The sequence below is a fragment of the Callithrix jacchus genome, chromosome 9 (assembly GCF_049354715.1).
Source record: "Callithrix jacchus isolate 240 chromosome 9, calJac240_pri, whole genome shotgun sequence".
NCBI lineage: Eukaryota > Metazoa > Chordata > Mammalia > Primates > Cebidae > Callithrix > Callithrix jacchus.
This window is the reverse complement of record NC_133510.1, coordinates 54,841,778-54,861,049: the sequence shown is the minus strand read 5'-3', so window position 1 is coordinate 54,861,049 and position 19,272 is coordinate 54,841,778. Positions and strand designations below refer to the sequence as shown.

The following is a 19,272-nucleotide window of genomic DNA, read 5'->3' as shown; positions in this document are numbered from 1 at the left end:
ACAGTTTCGAGTTTAGTAGCAAGATGGATTAGAAAGGAAGTAAATTGGAAGCTGATGGGATAAGAGATAGTCAATAGTGATAGAGACTAGGTGAGACACATTGAAAGGGCCTGGCACTAGATGATATGTCACATATAGTAGTCCTCTTCCCTTAGATACTCAGTGTCCTTCACGTTAGTGCCTACACATAATATGCACTCTATAAATGTTAGCTGAATGAAATAATAAGTGAATGAATGAGGACTGATTAGATTACTCCAAGATAACCTGAAGTTCTTCAAAGGAAATAGAGATGTACTTTACCCATTATAGTGTGGAAATCAAAAATGAGGATTTGAGAAGTATAAGAATTAATTAAAAGATTGACAAGTCGGGTGTGGTGCTCACACCTATAAACCGAGCACTGTAGGAGGCTGAAGCAGGTGGATTGCTTGTGTCCAGGAGTTTTGAGACCAGCCTGGGCAACATGGCAAAACCCTGTTTCTACTAAAAATACACATGCACACACACACACACAAAGATTGCCAAGGCACAGTCTAGTATTTAGTCCCCAACAGTTTTCCTAGGGGTGTGCTTTGAGAATGTTTGTTCTTAATGACAGTAATTTCTAGTGCTGAGGACTATATTCTCCAAAAACTCCCATTTCCACTTAACTATTTAAAGGATTTTTACCATGATATTAGCCCTTTTATATTATTGCTTAGAGTGACCAAATTCTTTGTTTGTTTGTTTTTGAGACGGAGTTTCACTGTTGTTACCCAGACTGGAGTGCAATGGCACGATCTCGGCTCACCGCAACCTCCGCCTTCTGGGTTCAAGCAATTCTCCTGCCTCAGCCTCCCGAGTAGCTGGGACTACAGGCGCGCACCATGCGCAGCTAATTTTTTGTATTTTTAGTAGAGACAGGGTTTCACCATGTCGACCAGGATGGTCTCGATCTCTTGACCTCGTGATCCACCCGCCTTGGCCTCCCAAAGTGCTGGGATTATAGGCGTGAGCCACCACGCCTGGCCAACCAAATTCTTACATTTATTACTTGTTACTCAAAGTATATTACCCACTGAATCTCTTTTTCATTAAACTGCTTTTAGCTACTAATGTATGAATGTGAGTATGTGTATATGTGTGTGATTACCATGGTGAAGTTGAAGGGAAGAGAGTTGAAGGATGTGTTGATCTGCACATATGGAGATATATGTAGATATAAATATATATGGATCTCTATTATTTGTATACACTTTAACTTAGTGAATAATAGATAACTGTGTAGGTGAATAAAGGGAAAATGGTATGTTTCCACCTATATCCAGATAATCCCACAGGTATGATGTAGTCTACACAAGTTTGGAAAATAATGACCATGAGCCCAGTGAGTGTATTGCAACATTGTATCATTTTTCCTGCTTGCTCTTTTGCTAGGATTCTCCTAGTTTTAGACTGAGTTTGAGGCCTGTTTCAGCTTAAGAAAAATCTCTTGGGTTTGGCAGTAGATTTGGCAGTCTTTACCCTTGCTGAACAAAGGGAAATACAGTGGAACTGAACTATGAATTCTTCTCTTTTCATATGTCTGAAAATGGTAATTGACTCTATCTTTCATTTTCCTCTGGAAAGAATATACATCAGTTTGTATATTTGGCATGACCAGGGTGAGGGGAATCACATAGGATTATGAAGCAGTTAAATGGCCTTAAGAAAAGCATCATGCAGTTCTGGAGTGAGAGAAGAGGATGATAGCCCTTAGTGGTGAATCTGTGGAAGGTATAAAGAGGGCTCCAAAGCAGGAACAGTATAGAGGTCCTTACAGAGAGCCATGAAGTGTCTTTAGCAATGGGGTGCTTGAGCCCCAGGTTCAAAGAGAAAGGATTTTCCCATTTGCTGTAGGGAACTTCAACCTTGGATGAATGGGGGAAAATGTAAGGCTAAATTCAAGATCTGGGCTGGGCACCAGGGAGAGACTTGCCCTTTAGAGTGATTGGAAGGAAGTGGGAGGGTCTGAAAAAGAGTCTTAAAGGAAGGGTTAGTAAGAACATGTGAATATGATGTTTACCTGAAATTTAAGTATGTGTTTTGAATCTCTAAGATTCCCTCCCAACTATAGCTGTGCTTTGTAATTCTGTGTGTGATCTACTTCAGTAGGTCGTGAAAGAGTGAGAGTGGGATGCTGTAGTACATCAGTAGAGAAGAAGAAGTAAATGCCTTTAATCCTCTAGAGAGAGTCTGTGAAGGAACAGCCTGTCCTGGTCATCTGGGCAGAGTTGCAGAAAGTAACCCAGGGCAGCAGGGGTAGCGTTGAACCAACTACTTTAGCTTTACTCTGCAGCTCCTGCTCCTCCTACCCGCCTCCTCCACATTGTCTTAGTTACAAAATATTCCTGAAAAGTTAATTGTATTACTTTGAAATTCTTGATAAAAATCTCATAGGTGGAATATAGTGTTCAGTCTCTCTGTCCTGCTTTGATGAGTTTTAAATTATTAGGCTTTGGAGAAGCCATCGTGAGTTTCACTTTCTATTTCATATCTAAAAGGTTTTGCTTTTGATACTATTATAGATTTTATCTTCTGCTGTGTGACTATTTTTGCCACTAGTATATCCTCATGGAAGCTTTATTTATAATATGAAAAAAAAATAGCCTTTTCTAAATTCCAAAAGGTATAATTTGAAAGAAATGTTGAGTAGTTAATTGATTCATTTTAATTTTTTAGACAAGTCAGGGTCTCAGTACAGAGTCCATGTGCCTAAACGATGCATGATGTTCTATAAGAAAATAAGTTGCTGTAGCTAGTCCTAATGCTACCTTTTAATCTCTTTTATAATATTATGAATAAATAAAACATTTTTCTTTTTTTTTTTTTAAGAAAACTGGTGATTTATTTGCTATCAAAGTATTTAATAACATAAGCTTCCTTCGTCCAGTGGATGTTCAAATGAGAGAATTTGAAGTGTTGAAAAAACTCAATCACAAAAATATTGTCAAATTATTTGCTATTGAAGAGGAGGTAAGTAGTAAAACTTGAGTTAATCTTATATTTCTTGTAGTTATGAGTCAAGAGATAGAATCTAATATTAAAAAATAGATTTTCTAAAACTGTTGAAAAGTAGAGTTTGTACAATTACTTTATCCTAAAGGATTCTTGAATAAATAGAACAATAAAAATAAAATATCATAAAAATGGGATCAGAAACATTAGTATAAGAAATAAAAGGGGGCCAGGCGCAGTGTGGCTTATGCCTATAATCCAGCACTTTGGAAGGGCAGGGCTGGAGGATCACTGGCATTCAGGAATTAGAGAACAGTCTGGGCAACATGGCGAAACACTGTCTCTGTAAAAAAATACAAATATTAGCCAAATGTGCGCCTGTAGTTCCAGCTACTCAGGAGGCTGAGGTGGGAGGATTACCTGAGCCTGAGAGGTCAAGGCTATGGTAACCATATTGCACCACTGTACTCCAGCCTGGGTGATGGAGTGAGATCCTATCTCAAAAAAAAAAAAAAGGAAAGAAAAAAAAGAAGGAAAAGTGTATTGAATATGGTTACCAATATTACTGTTAGCAAAAGAAAGGTAACAAGTTAAATCAACATAATTACAAAAAGAAAAAATCAAACTTTTAAAAGAATAAACATTTTTTATTTTGTAAAAAATAAAAATTTCAAGTGTACTGGAGTTTAAGATATGAAGTCCAATTATAAGAGAATTGATTTTTTTAAGGGGAAGTAGTGAAAGTAAGAATGTCATTAGGAAAAGTAATCTAGAAATAATGGAAATATAAATTATATTAATCCCTTTAAATATGAGCAGTCAATAAAATATTTGGGGAAAATGTAGTTTATACTCTTTATCCTAGTGATTTTATTTTTAGTGTTTATTAGGAAGTAATCAGAAATACAGTTTTAACCATAAAGATGTGAATTGATGTCCTGTTTATAATAAAGAATGGTTAAATATGTAGAGTAAATTAGAATGTGTGGCAGATAGCTACCTGAAGTTAGCCAAACTCAAGGTTAAGAGCATAGCCCTACTGCTCAAGACTTCTGATATCCATTGCAAAGGAGTTTGGCAAACTGCACGGTCAGAGAGAAGTTCCCACAAGACTACCCTTACATCATACCAGCTAGCTACAAATATGGGGGTTTACCATGACACTCAGATTTGGTAATTTGCTGGAATGTAGAATGACTCACAAAACTCAGAAGAATGCTGTACTTAAGATTGCAGGGTTTTTTTGTAGCAAAAGGATACAAATTAGAGAACCAGCCAGAGGAGACACAAAGCGTGGAATGTGGGAGGGTTTCAGACTTGAAGCTTCTTTGTCCTAAGGGATATATCACTCTCTCAGCATTGATGTATGACAATATGCATGGAGTATTGCCAGTTGGGGAAGCTCACTCAAGCCTTTGGTGTCCAGGGTTTTTACTGAGGCTGGATCACTTATTGCCTGTATTGCTGATCTTTAGTCCCCAGCCTCTTCCAGAGGTTTGGGATAATTCCTTTAGACTCCATTTCCTCTGGAGGGCAGAGCTGATACGATGTATTCTGAAGTTCCCCTCATGAATCACGCTCTTAGACTATCCAGTGGCCAAAGCCCCCAGAGGAACAAAGACAGAAGTCTTGTTCTTTCAGATGGGACATTTCAAGAACCAGAGATCACTTTCCAGTAGCCAAGGGAAAAACCTGACTTCTCTTTGGGTAAAGTTAATTTTTTACTGCCCAGTAGTTAAGTGGTAACGAAAAGAGGTATTTACCAAAATTTTAATCTTCTTGGAACACCTTTTATATGATGTTATATGAAAAGAATCGGGATTAAAAATATATCTATAGTATGATCTTAATATATACAGTGTGATATACAGACAACATTATGTATCTATGACATTATTTGATCCATAGACAAAAGACTGAAAGGAAGTACACCAACATATTAATTCATTATCTCCACGTAATGGAATTATGTATATTTCATCATTTAAAAGCAACATTTTGACCGGGTGAGGTGGCTCACCCCTGTAATCCCAGCACTTTGGGAAGCCCAGGCAGGCAGATCACAAGGTCAGGAGATTGAGACCATCCTAGCCAACATGATGAAATCCCGTTTCTAAAATAATAATAATAAATTAATTAATTATTATTTTTTTTTTTTGAGACCAGGTTTCACTGTTGTTACCCAGACTGGAGTGCAATGACATGATCTCGGCTCACCACAAACTCTGCCTCCTGGGTTCAAGCAATTCTCCTGCCTCAGCCTCCCAAGTAGCTGGGACTACAGGCGCACACCACCATGCCCAGCTAATTTTTGTATTTTTAGTAGAGGCGGGGTTTCACCATGTTGACCAGGATGGTCTCGATCTCTTGACCTCGTGATCCACCCGCCTCGGCCTCCCAAAGTGCTGGGATTATAGGCGTGAGCCACTGCGCCCAGCCTTAAATTTTTTTTTTAAAAGCAACTTTTTTTGAGCCAGTGTGGTGGCTCACACTTGTAATCCCAGCACTTTGGGAGGCCGAGGCAGGTGGATCACAAGGTCAGGAGACCGAGACCATCCTGGCCAACATAGTGAAACCCCAACTCTACTAAAAATAGAAAAAATTAGCTGGGCATAGTGGCGTGCGCCTGTAGTCCCGGCTACTTGGGAGGCAGGGAAATCACTCCAACCCAGGAGGCGGAGGTTGCAATGAGCCAAGGCAGCGCCACTGCACTCTAGCCTGGCGACAGAGCAAGGCTCCGTCTCGAAAAAAAAAAAAGCAACGGCTTTTTGTTTTCCTGTTATAATTATTTCTCTCTCTCTCTTTTTTTTTTCTGTTTTGTTTTTTGAGACAGTGTTTCGCTCTTGTTACCCAGGCTGGAGTACAATGGCACGAACACGGCTCACCGCAGCCTCCGCGTCCTGCGTTCAAGCAATTCTGCCTCAGCCTCCTGAGTAGCTGGGATTACAGGCACGCGCCATCATGCCCAGCTAATTTTTTGTATCTTTAGTAGAGACGGGGTTTCACCAATTTGACCAGGAGGGTCTCAATCTCTTGACCTCGTGATCCACCCGCCTTGGCCTCCCAAAGTTTTGGGATTACAGGCTTGAGCCACCGCGTCCGGCCCTCTTTCTTTTTTAAAATGACTGCCAGAGAGTAATTTAAAATATTTTATAAAAGTGTTTTGGGGATATGTAGAAAAAAATTAAAAAGAAAGAAAGGATAAAAAGTTGCACATGAATAGTAGATTTTAAGACTCGTTCACATTTTCAGGTTCTGAAATTAGCATACACAATCATTGTGTATATATAATTTGATGGGCCAGGCGTGGTGGCTCACACCTGTAATCCCAGCACTTTGGGAGGCTGAGGCAGGCAGATCACGAAGTCAGAAGATTGAGACCATCCTGGCTAACACAGTGAAATCTCATCGCTACTAAAAATACAAAAAATTAGCTGGGCATGGTGGCACGCACCTGTAGTCCCAGCCCCTTGGGAGGCTGAGACAGGAGAAATGCTTGAACCTGGGAGGTGGAGGTTGCAGTGAGCCAAGATTGTGCCACTGCATTCCAGCCTGGGCAACAGAGCAAGACTCCATCTAAAAAAAGAACAAGGAAAAGAAAAATTAGCCAGGCATGGGGGTGCATGCCCATATTCCCAGGTACCTGGGAGGCTGAGGCGGAAAAATCCCTTGAACCTTGGAAGTGGAGGTTACAGTGAGCCAAGATCGCAACCATTGCACTCCAGCCTAGGTGACAGAGTGAGACTCTGTCTCAAGAAAAAAAATTTAAGATAATTTTAACAGAACCATTGTAACATTGTGCTAGTGATTATGTAGTTCAGAATTAGCTAGTTTTTACCGTGGTTTGTCTTCTAAAACAAATCCAACTTAATAGGAATTTGGAAGATGTTAATTCTTATACGTGTATGGTCAGCAGATACAGAATCTCAGGTAAAGCAAAGTGCCTTCATCATTGTAGCAAATCCTGCATTTAAATGAAATCAGATAAGTACTGGCATATAATCAAAATTTATTTTTTATGTTCATTCCCAAGCAATGATTTTTGTTTTCAGACAACAACAAGACATAAAGTACTTATTATGGAATTTTGTCCATGTGGAAGTTTATACACTGTTTTAGAAGAGCCATCTAATGCCTATGGACTACCAGAATCTGAATTTTTAATTGTTTTGCGAGACGTGGGTATGTTTATTTATATGATTTCATTTATATATAAAATTTAATAACATAGAATTAAAAAAATATATCTTACATTCAAAACTGAAGACCTTTATGCAATGCTTCCTTAGACATGACACCAAAAGCACAGATACCAAAAATAAATACATAAATTGGACTTCAACAACATTGAACTTTTTTGTGCTTCAAAGGACATCAGATAAGTGAAAAGATAGCCCATAGAATGAGAAAAAAATGTTTGTAAGTCATACACCTCACAAGGAATTTTTATCCAGACAACTCAACCATAAAAAGCTAAACAACTCAATTTAGAAATGGGCAAATGTCACATAGACATTTCTCGAAAGAAGATACACAAGTGGCTAACAAGTACATAAAAAAATGCTCAATATTATTCGTCATTAGGGAAATGCTCATCAAAACCACAATGAAATACCACTTTATACCAACAGAAATGACTAATATCAAAAAAGACAAACAGGGCCAACCATGGTGGTTCACACTTGTAATCCCAGCACTTTGGGAGGCGGAGGCAGGCAGATTGCTTGAATCCAGGAGTTCAGGATCAGCCTGAGCAACATAGTGAGACCCCGTCCCTACAAAAAGTAAAATAAAAAGTAGCCACGCATGGTGGCATGCACCTGTAGTTTCAGCTACTTGGGAGGTTGTGGTGGGAAGATCGCTTTAACCCAGGATATTGAGGCTGCTGTGAGCAATGATTGTGCCACCGCACTTCAGCCTGGGCAATAGAGCAAGACCTTGTCTCAAAAAAAACAAAATGAAGTCAAACAACAAGTGTTGGCAAGAATATGGAGAAATTGGAACCCTCATATGTTGCTGGTAGGACTGTAAAATGATACAGCCATTTTGGAAAACAGTCTAGAAGTTCCTCAAAAAGTTAAATATATGATTATTTAACTTTTGACCAAATAACCCAGCAATTCCACTGCTACATATATACCCCAAAGAATTAACATATCCATATAAAAACTTATACTCCAGTGTATTTAGCAGCATTGTTCATAATAGCAAAAAAACAAAACAAAACATGGGAACAGCCCAAATGTCCATCAACTGATGAATAGATAAACAAAAATGTAGTATGTCCATACAATGGAATGAATATTATTTGTTTACAACAAGATATGAAGTAGGCTGGGTACAGTGGCTCATACCTGTAATCCCAGCACTTTGGGAGGCTGAGGCAGGCGGATCACGAGGTCAGGAGATCAAGACCATCCTGGCCAACATGGTGAAACCCCATCACTACTAAAAATACAAAAAAAAAAAATTAGCTGGGTGTGGTAGTGCACACCTGTAGTCCCAGCTACTTGGGAGGCTGAGGCAGGAAAATTGCTTGAACCCAGGAGGCAGAGATTGCAGTGAGCCGAGATCACGCCATTGCACTACAACCTGGGCAACAGTGCGAGAATCTGTCTCAAAAAAATAAAAAGATAGGAAATAGTTATATAAGCTACAACATGGATGAACTTGAAAACATTATGCTAAGTAAAAGAAGCCAGACACAAAGGCTTCAATATTATATGATTTCATTTATATGAAATGTCAAGAATAGACAAATCCATAGAGACAGAAAGCAGATTAGAGGTTGTTGGGGGATTAACAGAAGATAGGTATGAGGTGTGTTTTTGGTGTGACAAAAATATTCTGAAACTAGTGATATTTGTACAACTCTGTGACTATACTAAAAAAGTGAATTGTACACCTAAAAAAGGTGAATGTTATTTGTTAATTATATCTCGGTAAACCTATTCTTTAAAAATATTACAATCAAAGGAAATAACTTCTTGAAAGAAATGAATCAAATAGTTTAAGAATGGGAAAAGTCAAGTGATAAAGAAGGTAAAAGGTTGGTGGGAATCTTTGAACTTGACACTGGAAGCAGAGTGATTATTTAGGTGAGGTTACAATGAGAGAGAAACAGAATTAATATTACTAGTATGCTACAGCCTGTTAATCAAATAGAAATTATACATATGATATCTTCCTAAGTGTACTGATAGTCCTAAGTTTTAATAATTATACATTGATACTCCTAAACCTTTTACATATTTTGAATTTGAACATCCATCTATCAGCCATCAAGCAAATGTTTGAAGTTATCACTCAGTGATACTGCCTGTCAGTTAGACAAAATAGTTTAATTTCAGCAAAGTAGACAACTTTGCCCTTAAGAAAAAGAAAAGAAAATGGGCTTTTTGGAATAGTGCCAAGCATATGAGAATACATTTTTTATGGATACAAGTTTGACACTTTGCCATCTCTCTGTTTCTTTTTTGCTATTTTACATATTGAGTCCAGTTTACTTTTTAGGGAATTTTTTCTCAAAGAAATGTAAAACTCTGGTGAAAGATTGGTATCTTTTTTGGGAATCATTATTATTTTTGTTTAAACAGATCACACACATATACATAACCAAAGTAATTCAAGAAATCATACGCGGCCGGGCACGGTGGCTCACGCCTGTAATCCCAGCACTTTGGGAGGCCGAGGCGGGTGGATCACGAGGTCAACAGATCGAGACCATCCTGGTCAACATGGTGAAACCCCGTCTCTACTAAAAATTACAAAAAATTAGCTGGGCATGGTGGTGCGTGCCTGTAATCCCAACTACTCAGGAGGCTGAGGCAGGAGAATTGCCTGAACCCAGGGGGCGGAGGTTGCGGTGAGCCGAGATCGCGCCATTGCACTCCAGCCTGGGTAACAGGAGCGAAACTCCGTCTCAAAAAAAAAAAAAGAAATCATACGCTTAAGACTCCTGTTACATTTCCCTGGTAGTACTTAAGAGACATTGGATTCTTCCTTAGACCACATTAATTTTTATCATTCTAAAACTTCTTATAACTAAAACATACTCTGTTATTTGAGTAAAATGAACCAAATTATGGAAAAACTTACATTGTTTGGGTAAATATATCAATGAATTTGGAACATGCACACATACACATAAATATCTATGTTATGACTTCTTTTGTTTTATATTGTTGAAGTGGGTGGAATGAATCATCTGCGAGAGAATGGCATAGTGCACCGTGATATCAAGCCAGGAAATATCATGCGTGTTATAGGGGAAGATGGACAGTCTGTATACAAGCTCACAGATTTTGGTGCAGCTAGAGAATTAGAAGATGACGAGCAGTTTGTTTCTCTGTATGGCACAGAAGAATATTTGGTAAGTCATGCATCACTAATATTTTCATTTAAAAAAGCTTGATATATTGTAATTATAATTGGGTAATCGGTCAGCCAATTTGCTATAAAATGTCATAATTTTTATGACAAAAATTAAATTTTCTATTCTAATGAATATGTGTAACATGGGAATTAGGTACTCATTTTTAAGGGTGCTATTATTTTTCTGTTAAAAATTCTTGGAAGTTTTATAGCACCCTTAAATTCTTTAGTTTTACTGGTGCTGTGGATCTATATTAAAAGGGTCCTTTTTTTGATGAGCAGTTAATATATGACAAGCTTGTCATAATACTGTTTCTTATATATGCATTATATTTATGAAACAGAAAATTGGGGGAGTTGGTTATTGAATGACCAAAAGGACCATTGTTAGAAATACACACACAAAATGCCCCCGAGAGGACCTAACTTGAAATTATAGAAAGCTAGAAAAGTTCTGTGATTGAAAAAGTTTATATAGGTGTGTTTTTGTAAAGTCAGTAAATATTTGAAACATTTAAGAAAATATACTTAAAAGTAAATATTTTTAATGTGAATCTGTCACAGAATCTGTGACTTTTTTGCATTTGGATTGTGCTGTTGTAATTTTCTTTTTTTTTGAGATGGAGTTTCGCTCTTGTTACCCAGGCTGGAGTGCAATGGCGTGATCCTGGCTCACCGCAACCTCTGCCTCCTGGGTTCAAGCAATTCTCCTGCCTCAGCCTCCTGAGTAGCTGGGACTATAGGCACACGTCACCATGCCCAGCTAATTTTTGTATTTTTAGTAGAGACGGTGTTTCACCTTGTTGAAACCTACCTCTTGACCTGCTGATCCACCCGCCTCAGCCTCCCAGAGTGCTGGGATAATAGGCGTGAGCTACTGTGCGCGGCCATGCTGTTGTAATTTTATAAGATGAAAGATGTCTACTGGCCTCTGTAGCTTTATACAGATTATTCTAAGTCTGGCATGAACTAAGTATCTTTTTTTTTTTTTTTGAGACAGAGTCTCCGTCTGTCTCCAGGCTGGAGTGCAATGGCGTGTGATCTCGGCTTGCTGCAACCTCCGTTTCCCAGGTTAAAGTGATTTTCCTGCCTCAGCCTCCCGAGTAGTTGGGACTATGGGGACATGCCAACACCCCCAGCTAACTTTTTTATATTTATTAGAGATGGAGTTTCACCATGTTGGCCAGGATGGTCTCAATCTCTTGACCTCATGATCCACCTGCCTTGGTCTCCCAAAGTGCTAGGATTACGGGAATGAGCCAACCACCGTGCCTGGCTAAACTAAGTTTCTTACATTGTTATCCTAACAACTGATATCCCCAAATCTGTCTGTAGATATATGTGATCTTTTAGATAACAGTACTTAAGAATAGGTCAGGCGCAATGGCTCATGCCTATAATTCCACCACTTTGGGAGGCCAAGGCAGAAGGATTACTTGAGCCCAGGAGTTTAAGACCAGTCTGGGCACGATGACAAGATCCCATCTCTGCAAAAAATTATAAAATTAGCCAGGCATGGTGGCACACACCTGTAGTCCCAGCTACTCAGGAGGCTGAGGCAGAAGGATCTCTTGAGCCCAGGAATTTGAGGCAGCAATAAGCTGCAATTGTACCACTGCAGTCCCGCCTGGGCTACAAAGTGAGACCCTGTCTCTTAATTTTTTTTAAAAAAAAGGTACCCAGCCGGGTGCAGTGGCTCACACCTGTAATCCCAGCACCTTGGGAGGCCAAGGCAGGTAGATCATGAGGTCAGGAGTTTGAGACCATCCTGAGCAACATGGTGAAATCCCATCTCTACTAAAAATACAGAAATTAGTCGGGTGCATTGGCATGTGCCTGTAATCCCAGCTACTTGGGAGCTGAGGCAGAATAATTATTTGAACTCGGGAGGTGGAGGTTGCAGTGAACCAAGATAGCGCCACTGCACTCTATCCTGGGCAACAGAGAAACACTCCACCTTAGAAAAAAAAAAGATACCTAAAAATGGATTTTATTCATTCATTGCACAAATATTTATGAAGTGCCTACCAGATAAAATTATATACCAGATAAAATTCTAGGTACTCAGACTTCTGTGGTGAACCAGACACATAGTTTTCCTTCTCTTATGGAACCCACATTCAGGTAGGGAAAAAAAAGACAAGTAAAGTAAATTTAGATGATTAAAGTTTAGCAAAGACAACAAGGTAATAAGATTACCTTGACTAGCAGGAGAAAGATAGCCTGGGAAAGCCTCCTTTAAGGACTGAATGAACTGACACTGAAATGATAAAAAGCAGCAAGCCAGGCACACCATTCTGACTGCTATTCTGTGGCCATTCCCTGGCCCTGTGGAAGCTACCTCACCCTGCAGTAAAGAAGCTCAACCACCAGTCATCATACTCGTTGGCAGTTCGCTCCATCTCTGCTTGCTGTGTGCTACTGAACCCAGTGGCATCAGTTTGGCCTCCTCTTCCCTACATAGACCTGTGTTCTTGAGGGCCCAAGATGCCTATGGGGTCCTCTGGCTATCTGAGTTGTGGCATATGAACTGCTTTGTGATACAGTGACCTCTCTGTCATTGTGAATCTGGAGAATGTGTCATAGAACATAGATGGTATAGGAAATATAGTTATAATGAATTCACCTTCAAGCTTCCTGAGACTTGGCTGGAACAGAGACAGGACTCAAACATTTCTTTTCTTTCTTTCTCTTTTTTTTTTCTTTGAGGCAGAGTCTCATTCTGTTGCCCAGGTTGGAGTGCAGTGGCGCAGTCTCTGCTCACTGCAACCTCCACCTCCTGGGTTCAGATGATTCTCCTGCCTCAGCCCCCTGAGTAGCTGGGACTACAGGCACCCGCCACCATGCCCAACTAATTTTTTTGTATCTTTAGTAGAGACAGGGTTTCACCATCTTCGCCAGGCTGGTCTCAAACTCCTGACCTTGTGATCCGCCCACCTTGACCTCCCAAAATGCTGGGATTATAGGCGTGAACCACCGCGCCTGGCTGGACTCAAACATTTCTGATGAGTAGGCTTGATATCCTGAATTCTCCATGAGAATGTAAGCTCCACAAGAGCAGGGACTTTCATCTTAGCCTGCTGAGAACACCAAGCAGAGGTAGACAAGAAGAAATCACCTCCTTCCTGCTCCTTTCTGTGTCCTACATGACATTTGTGCTTTTGCTGTTTTCCTTTTGTCTCTTTTTTGGGCCTCAACACGTGACTGAGTCAACACACAAGCATCTTCATTCTCATTTCTCTATTGGTGGTCTTCTCAGTTACTTTTGGCTAGACTGTGCTTTCTGCTTTGAGAAGCAATGCAGCTGAATTCACACTGGAGTTTTGGTTCAAAGCAGCTTCCTGTTTTCTTCACTTTCCCCAGCTCAGACATTTGCTTTCCCTTTTTTCTTAGAGCAGTGAGCCTCCAATAAATAGCTCAAAACCATGTTCTCCCAGACAGCCTCCTTTCCAATAGCAAGCTCAAGCCCATGTCCTTTAAATTCAATTACTAGATAAGATAACTTGTTCAAAAATTCGGTTTCTCTCTGTTTCTCTCACCCAGTCCTTTTTTTCACCAACCCCTCTTTCTTTAAGAACAGCCTATTTCTAAAAGCTAGCTCACCACCCCCAGCTCCTTGTCTCGGGCTCACACCTGTCATGGCCAGAGCTGCAGTAGATGAGGGCTCAGAACACTGCCCTTCCCAGGAGGGCACTGCTTGCCCCAAGGTTCACTGCTCTAAGAATGTTCTTGGGCTTCAGTCTGGTTCCATCAGGCCCAGAGAAAGCAGCTGCAAAGGCCTGGAGAAAACAATGACCTCACGAGTTGGAGAAACAGAAAAGATGGCAATTTTGCTGGAATTTAGTGAACAAAGAGGCAAGTGGAAGGAGTCAGAATTAAAGAAGTGATCGGGGGCCGGCCAGATCAGATAGGCTAGTAGTTTAAACCCTGTCAGACCAATACCCCCTTTTATAATAAATATTTTGCAGTGTTCCCTTTAATATATTGAAATGAAATTTCCTAGATAATATAAACCTACATGGATATGTAGGAGAGAGATGCAAGATGGCTGATTACTAGCATCTCAGGATTGTAGCTCCCAGTGAAAGCACAGAGAACGAGAGGAGGCCACACTTTCAGATGAATTTTTGTTGCTCATGAACCAGGAGATTCCCAGCAGAGGAGCCCCACGGACTGCCAGCGCAACTCTTGTAGCCGGTGCGGCAGTTTTGCCGGCGCCCAGCGTGGTGGTTCTTGGTGTAAACGGGACTGGGTCCCCTTTTGGTCAACGTTTGGAGCTCCGGGAAGGCAGAGTCGCCTATTCAGCTGATTGAAAAAGGGACTCGAGAAGGAAGCCAGACTCGAGATTCCCAGGCAGAAAAGCGCCATAAATCTTAACACTGCTGTTTTAACCAGCGCAGTGGGTTGCTTAGATTCCAGCGCTGGGAATCAGCAAGTTGGACATCCACGCAGAGACCTAATTTGAAAGTCGGTAATTGCAAAGACGACAGGTGGATAAATTTGCAGTGATGGGAAGAAACCAGCGTAAAAAGGCTGAGAATACCCAAAATCAGAATGTCTCTCCTTCTACAGGGGGTCACAGTTCCTCATCAACAAGGGAACAAGACCCGATGGAGAATGAGTGCATTCCAATAACAGAATTAGGCTTCAGAAGGTGGATAATAAGAAACTTCTGTGAGTTAAAAGAACATGTTCTAGCCCACTGTAAAGAAACTAAGAACTTTGAAAAAAGGTTTGACAAAATCCTAAAGAGATAGACAATTTAGAGAGGAATATAAGTGAATTAATGGAACTGAAGTATATGAGAACTCTGTGAAGTATGCACAGGTTTTTTTTTGTTTTTTTTTAAATTTTTTATTGCATTTTAGGTTTTGGGGTACATGAGCAGAACATGCAAGACAGTTGCGTAGGTACACACATGGCAGTGTGTTTTGCTTCCTTTCTCCCCTTCACCCACATTTGGCATTTCTCCCCAGGCTATCCCTCCCCACCTCCCCCTCCCACTGGCCCTCCCCTTTTCCCCCCAATAGACCCCAGTGTTTAGTACTCCCCTCCCTGTGTCCATGTGTTCTCATTTTTCATCACCTGCCTATGAGTGAGAATATGCAGTGTTTCATTTTCTGTTCTTGTGTCAGTTTGCTGAGGATGATGTTCTCCAGATTCATCCATGTCCCTACAAACGACACAAACTCATCATTTCTGATTGCTGCATAATATTCCATGGTCTATATGTGCCACATTTTTCCAATCCAGTCTATTATCAATGGGCATTTGGGTTGATTCCAGGTCTTTGCTATTGTAAACAGTGCTGCAATGAACATTCGTGTACATGTGTCCTTATAGTAGAACGATTTATAGTCCTTTGGATATATACCCAGTAATGGGATTGCTGGGTCAAATGGAATTTCTATTTCTAAGGCCTTGAGGAATCGCCACACTGTCTTCCACAATGGTTGAACTAATTTACACTCCCACCAACAGTGTAAAAGTGTTCCTTTTTCTCCACATCCTCTCCAGCATCTGTTGTCTCCAGATTTTTTAATGATCGCCATTCTAACTGGTGTGAGATGGTATCTCAATGTGGTTTTGATTTGCATCTCTCTGGTGACCAGTGACCATGAGCATTTTTTCATATGACTGTTGGCCTCATATATGTCTTCTTTCATAAAGTGTCTGTTCATATCCTTTGCCCACTTTTGAATGGGCTTGTTTGTTTTTTTCCTGTAAATCTGTTTGAGTTCTTTGTAAATTCTGGATATCAGCCCTTTGTCAGATGGGTAAACTGCAAACATTTTTTCCCATTCTGTTGGTTGCCGATTCACTCTAGTGACTGTTTCTTTTGCCGTGCAGAAGCTGTGGAGTTTGATTAGGTCCCATTTGTCTATTTTGGCTTTTGTTGCCATGCTTTTGGTGTTTTGTTCATGAAGTCCTTGCCTACTCCTATGTCCTGGATAGTTTTGCCTAGATTTCCTTCTAGGGTTTTTATGGTGCCAGGTCTTATGTTTAAGTCTTTAATCCATCTGGAGTTAATTTTAGTGTAAGGTGTCAGGAAGGGGTCCAGTTTCTGCTTTCTGCACATGGCTAGCCAGTTTTCCCAACACCATTTGTTAAACAGGGAATCCTTTCCCCATTGCTTGTTTTTGTCGGGTTTATCAAAGATTGTATAGTTGTAGATATGTTGTGTTGCCTCCGGTGCCTCTGTTTTGTTCCATTGGTCTATATCTGTTTTGGTACCAGTACCATGCTGTTTTGATTACTGTAGCCTTGTAGTATAGTTTGAAATCTGGTAGTGTGATGCCCCCCGCTGTGTTCTTTTTGCTTAGAATTGACTTGGCTATGCGGGCTCTCCTTTGGTTCCATATGAAGTTCATGGTGGTTTTTTCCAGTTCAGTGAAGAAAGTCAATGGTAGCTTGATGGGGATAGCGTTGATTCTGTAAATTACTTTGGGCAGTATAGCCATTTTCACGATATTAATTCTTCCTAACCATGAACATGGAATGTTTCTCCATCTGTTTGTGTCCTCTCTGATTTCGTTGAGCAGTGGTTTGTAGTTCTCCTTGAAGAGGTCCCTTACGTTCCTTGTGAGTTGTATTCCTAGGTATTTTATTCTTTTTGTAGCAATTGTGAATGGCAGTTCGTACTTGATTTGGCTTTCTTTAAGTCTATTATTGGTGTAGACGAATGCTTCTGATTTTTGCACATTGATTTTATATCCTGAGACTTTGCTGAAGTTGCTTATCAGTTTCAGGAGTTTTTGGGCTGAGGCGATGGGGTCTTCTAGGTATACTATCATGTCGTCTGCAAATAGAGACAATTTGCACAGGTTTTAACAGTCGAATTGATCAAGCAGAAGAAATGATATCAGAGGTCAAAGACCAACTTAATGAAATGAAACGAGAAGACAAGATTAGAGAAGAAAGAGTAAAAAGGAATGAGCAAAGTCTCCAAGAAATACGGGACTATGTGAAAAGACCTAATTTATGTTCAGGTGTACCTGAATGTCATGAAGAGAATGAATCCAAGCTGGAAAATATTCTTCAGGATATTATTCAGGAAAACTTTCCTAACCTGGTAACGCAGGACAATACTCAACTCCGGGTAATACAGAGAACACCACAAAGATATTCCTCTAGAAGAGCAACCCCAAGACATAATCGTTAGATTCACCAGGATTGAAATAAAGGAGAAAATTTTAAGGGCAGCTAGAGAGAAAGTTCAGGTTACCCATAAAGGGAAGCCTATCAGACTCACAGCAGATCTCTCAGCAGAAACCCTACAAACTAGAAGAGAGTAGGGGTCAATATTCAATATCCTCAAAGAAAAGAATTTTCAACCCAGAATCTCATATCCAGCCAAACAAAGCTTCATAAATGAAGGAAAAATAAAATTATTCACAAACAAGCAAGCACTCAGAGATTACATCACCACCAGGCCTGCTTTACAAGAGCTTCTGAAAGAAGCACTATACACAGAAAGGAACAACCAGTATCAGTCATCCCAAAAATTTACCAAAATGTAAAGAGTATCTCCATAACGAAGAATCTATATCAACTAATGGGCAAAATAGCCAGCTAGCATTAAATGACAATATTAAACTCACAAATATCAATATTAATCCTAAATTTAAATGGATTAAATGCCCCAATCAAAGACACAGACAGGCAAATTGAATAAAAAGTCAAAACCCATCGGTATGCTGTATCCAGATCCATCTCATAAGCAAGGACACACAAAGACTCAAAACAACGGGTTGATGGAAGCTTATCAATCAAATGGAGAGGAAAACAAAAAATAACAACAACAACAAAACCAGGAGTTGTAACTTTCGTCTCTGACAAAATAGGCTTTAATAGTAACAAAGACTAAAAAAACAAAGAAGGACATTACATAATGGTAAAAGGATCAATGTAACAGCAGGAGTCAATGATCATAAATATATATGCACCCAATATAGGAGCACCCAGATATATAAGACAATTTCTTAATGACTTACAAAGAGACTTGGACTCCCGCACAATAATAGCGGGAGACTTTGACACCACATTGTTGATATTCAACAGATCAACGAGATAGAAAAATAACAGGGACATCTATGATTTGAACTCAGAACTGGAACAAGTAAACTCAGTGAATATTTACAGAATTCTTCACCCCAGGTCCACAGAACATACATTTTTCTCAGTATCACATTACACCTATTTTGAAAGTGACCACATAATTAGAAGTAAATCACTCTTCAGCATTTGCACAGCATTTCACAGACTTAAATGAAATATTGGTTGGCTGTTTGTTTGTTATTTTCTTCCCTTATTCCTTCCTGTCTCCGCTGTTAAGCACAATTATCGGCATAAGAGAGGTTTTTAATACCTGTTTTTAGATTGCATTCCAGCCTGGGCAATAGAGCAAGACTCCTATTCTCTCTTCCCCTTTCTCTTTCTCTTTCTTTCTTTAAAAAAAAACCCTGCATACCTAATTAAAGTAGCATAATATCTTAATAATAATGTAGAGGAAATTATTTTATAATAAAATAATAGATATTTAATATGTAAAAATTTAGAAACAGCCTCATGAGCAAACAAATGAAGTAGTCATATATGCTTGCACTTGTATGTAATACCACTTTGAATAAAAGTGCTGCGATAATTCATGTTGTATTAGTGAATCATATCTCAAGTGGTAGTGTTGTTGTTGACATGATTTTCCAAAATAGTGAGCAATTTTGGGTAAATTTAACTAAACAAAGTAGATTTAAATATAGTTACATTCTTGGAAAAACTGTACAAAAATACTTTGTTATATATAAAATGGAGTTAAAAATAGATTTCTCACCTGCACAGATATCTGGCAGGTTATTCCAGAGTCATTCAGGCTATACATAGGAGGATCATTTTTCAGAACTGTCACATTTACTGCAGTAT

The 19,272-nt window shown here is 39.6% G+C and overlaps 1 protein-coding gene across 9 annotated transcripts in view; it reads left to right on the top strand.

Moving 5' to 3' along the window:
* Window positions 1-19,272, top strand: part of TBK1 (TANK binding kinase 1) — a 62,798-nt gene that overhangs the window by 4,868 nt on the left and 38,658 nt on the right. For 7 of the 9 annotated variants that reach the window (XM_009004156.5, XM_002752702.6, XM_078336131.1 and 4 more), the window contains exons 3-5: window positions 2,857-2,997; window positions 7,032-7,161; window positions 10,170-10,351. In XM_009004156.5, coding sequence (XP_009002404.1) covers window positions 2,857-2,997; window positions 7,032-7,161; window positions 10,170-10,351 — 453 coding nt within the window. The remainder of the gene's footprint in view (window positions 1-2,856; window positions 2,998-7,031; window positions 7,162-10,169; window positions 10,352-19,272) is intronic. The other 2 variants (XM_078336135.1, XM_035256205.3) reach the window with 1 other exon arrangement.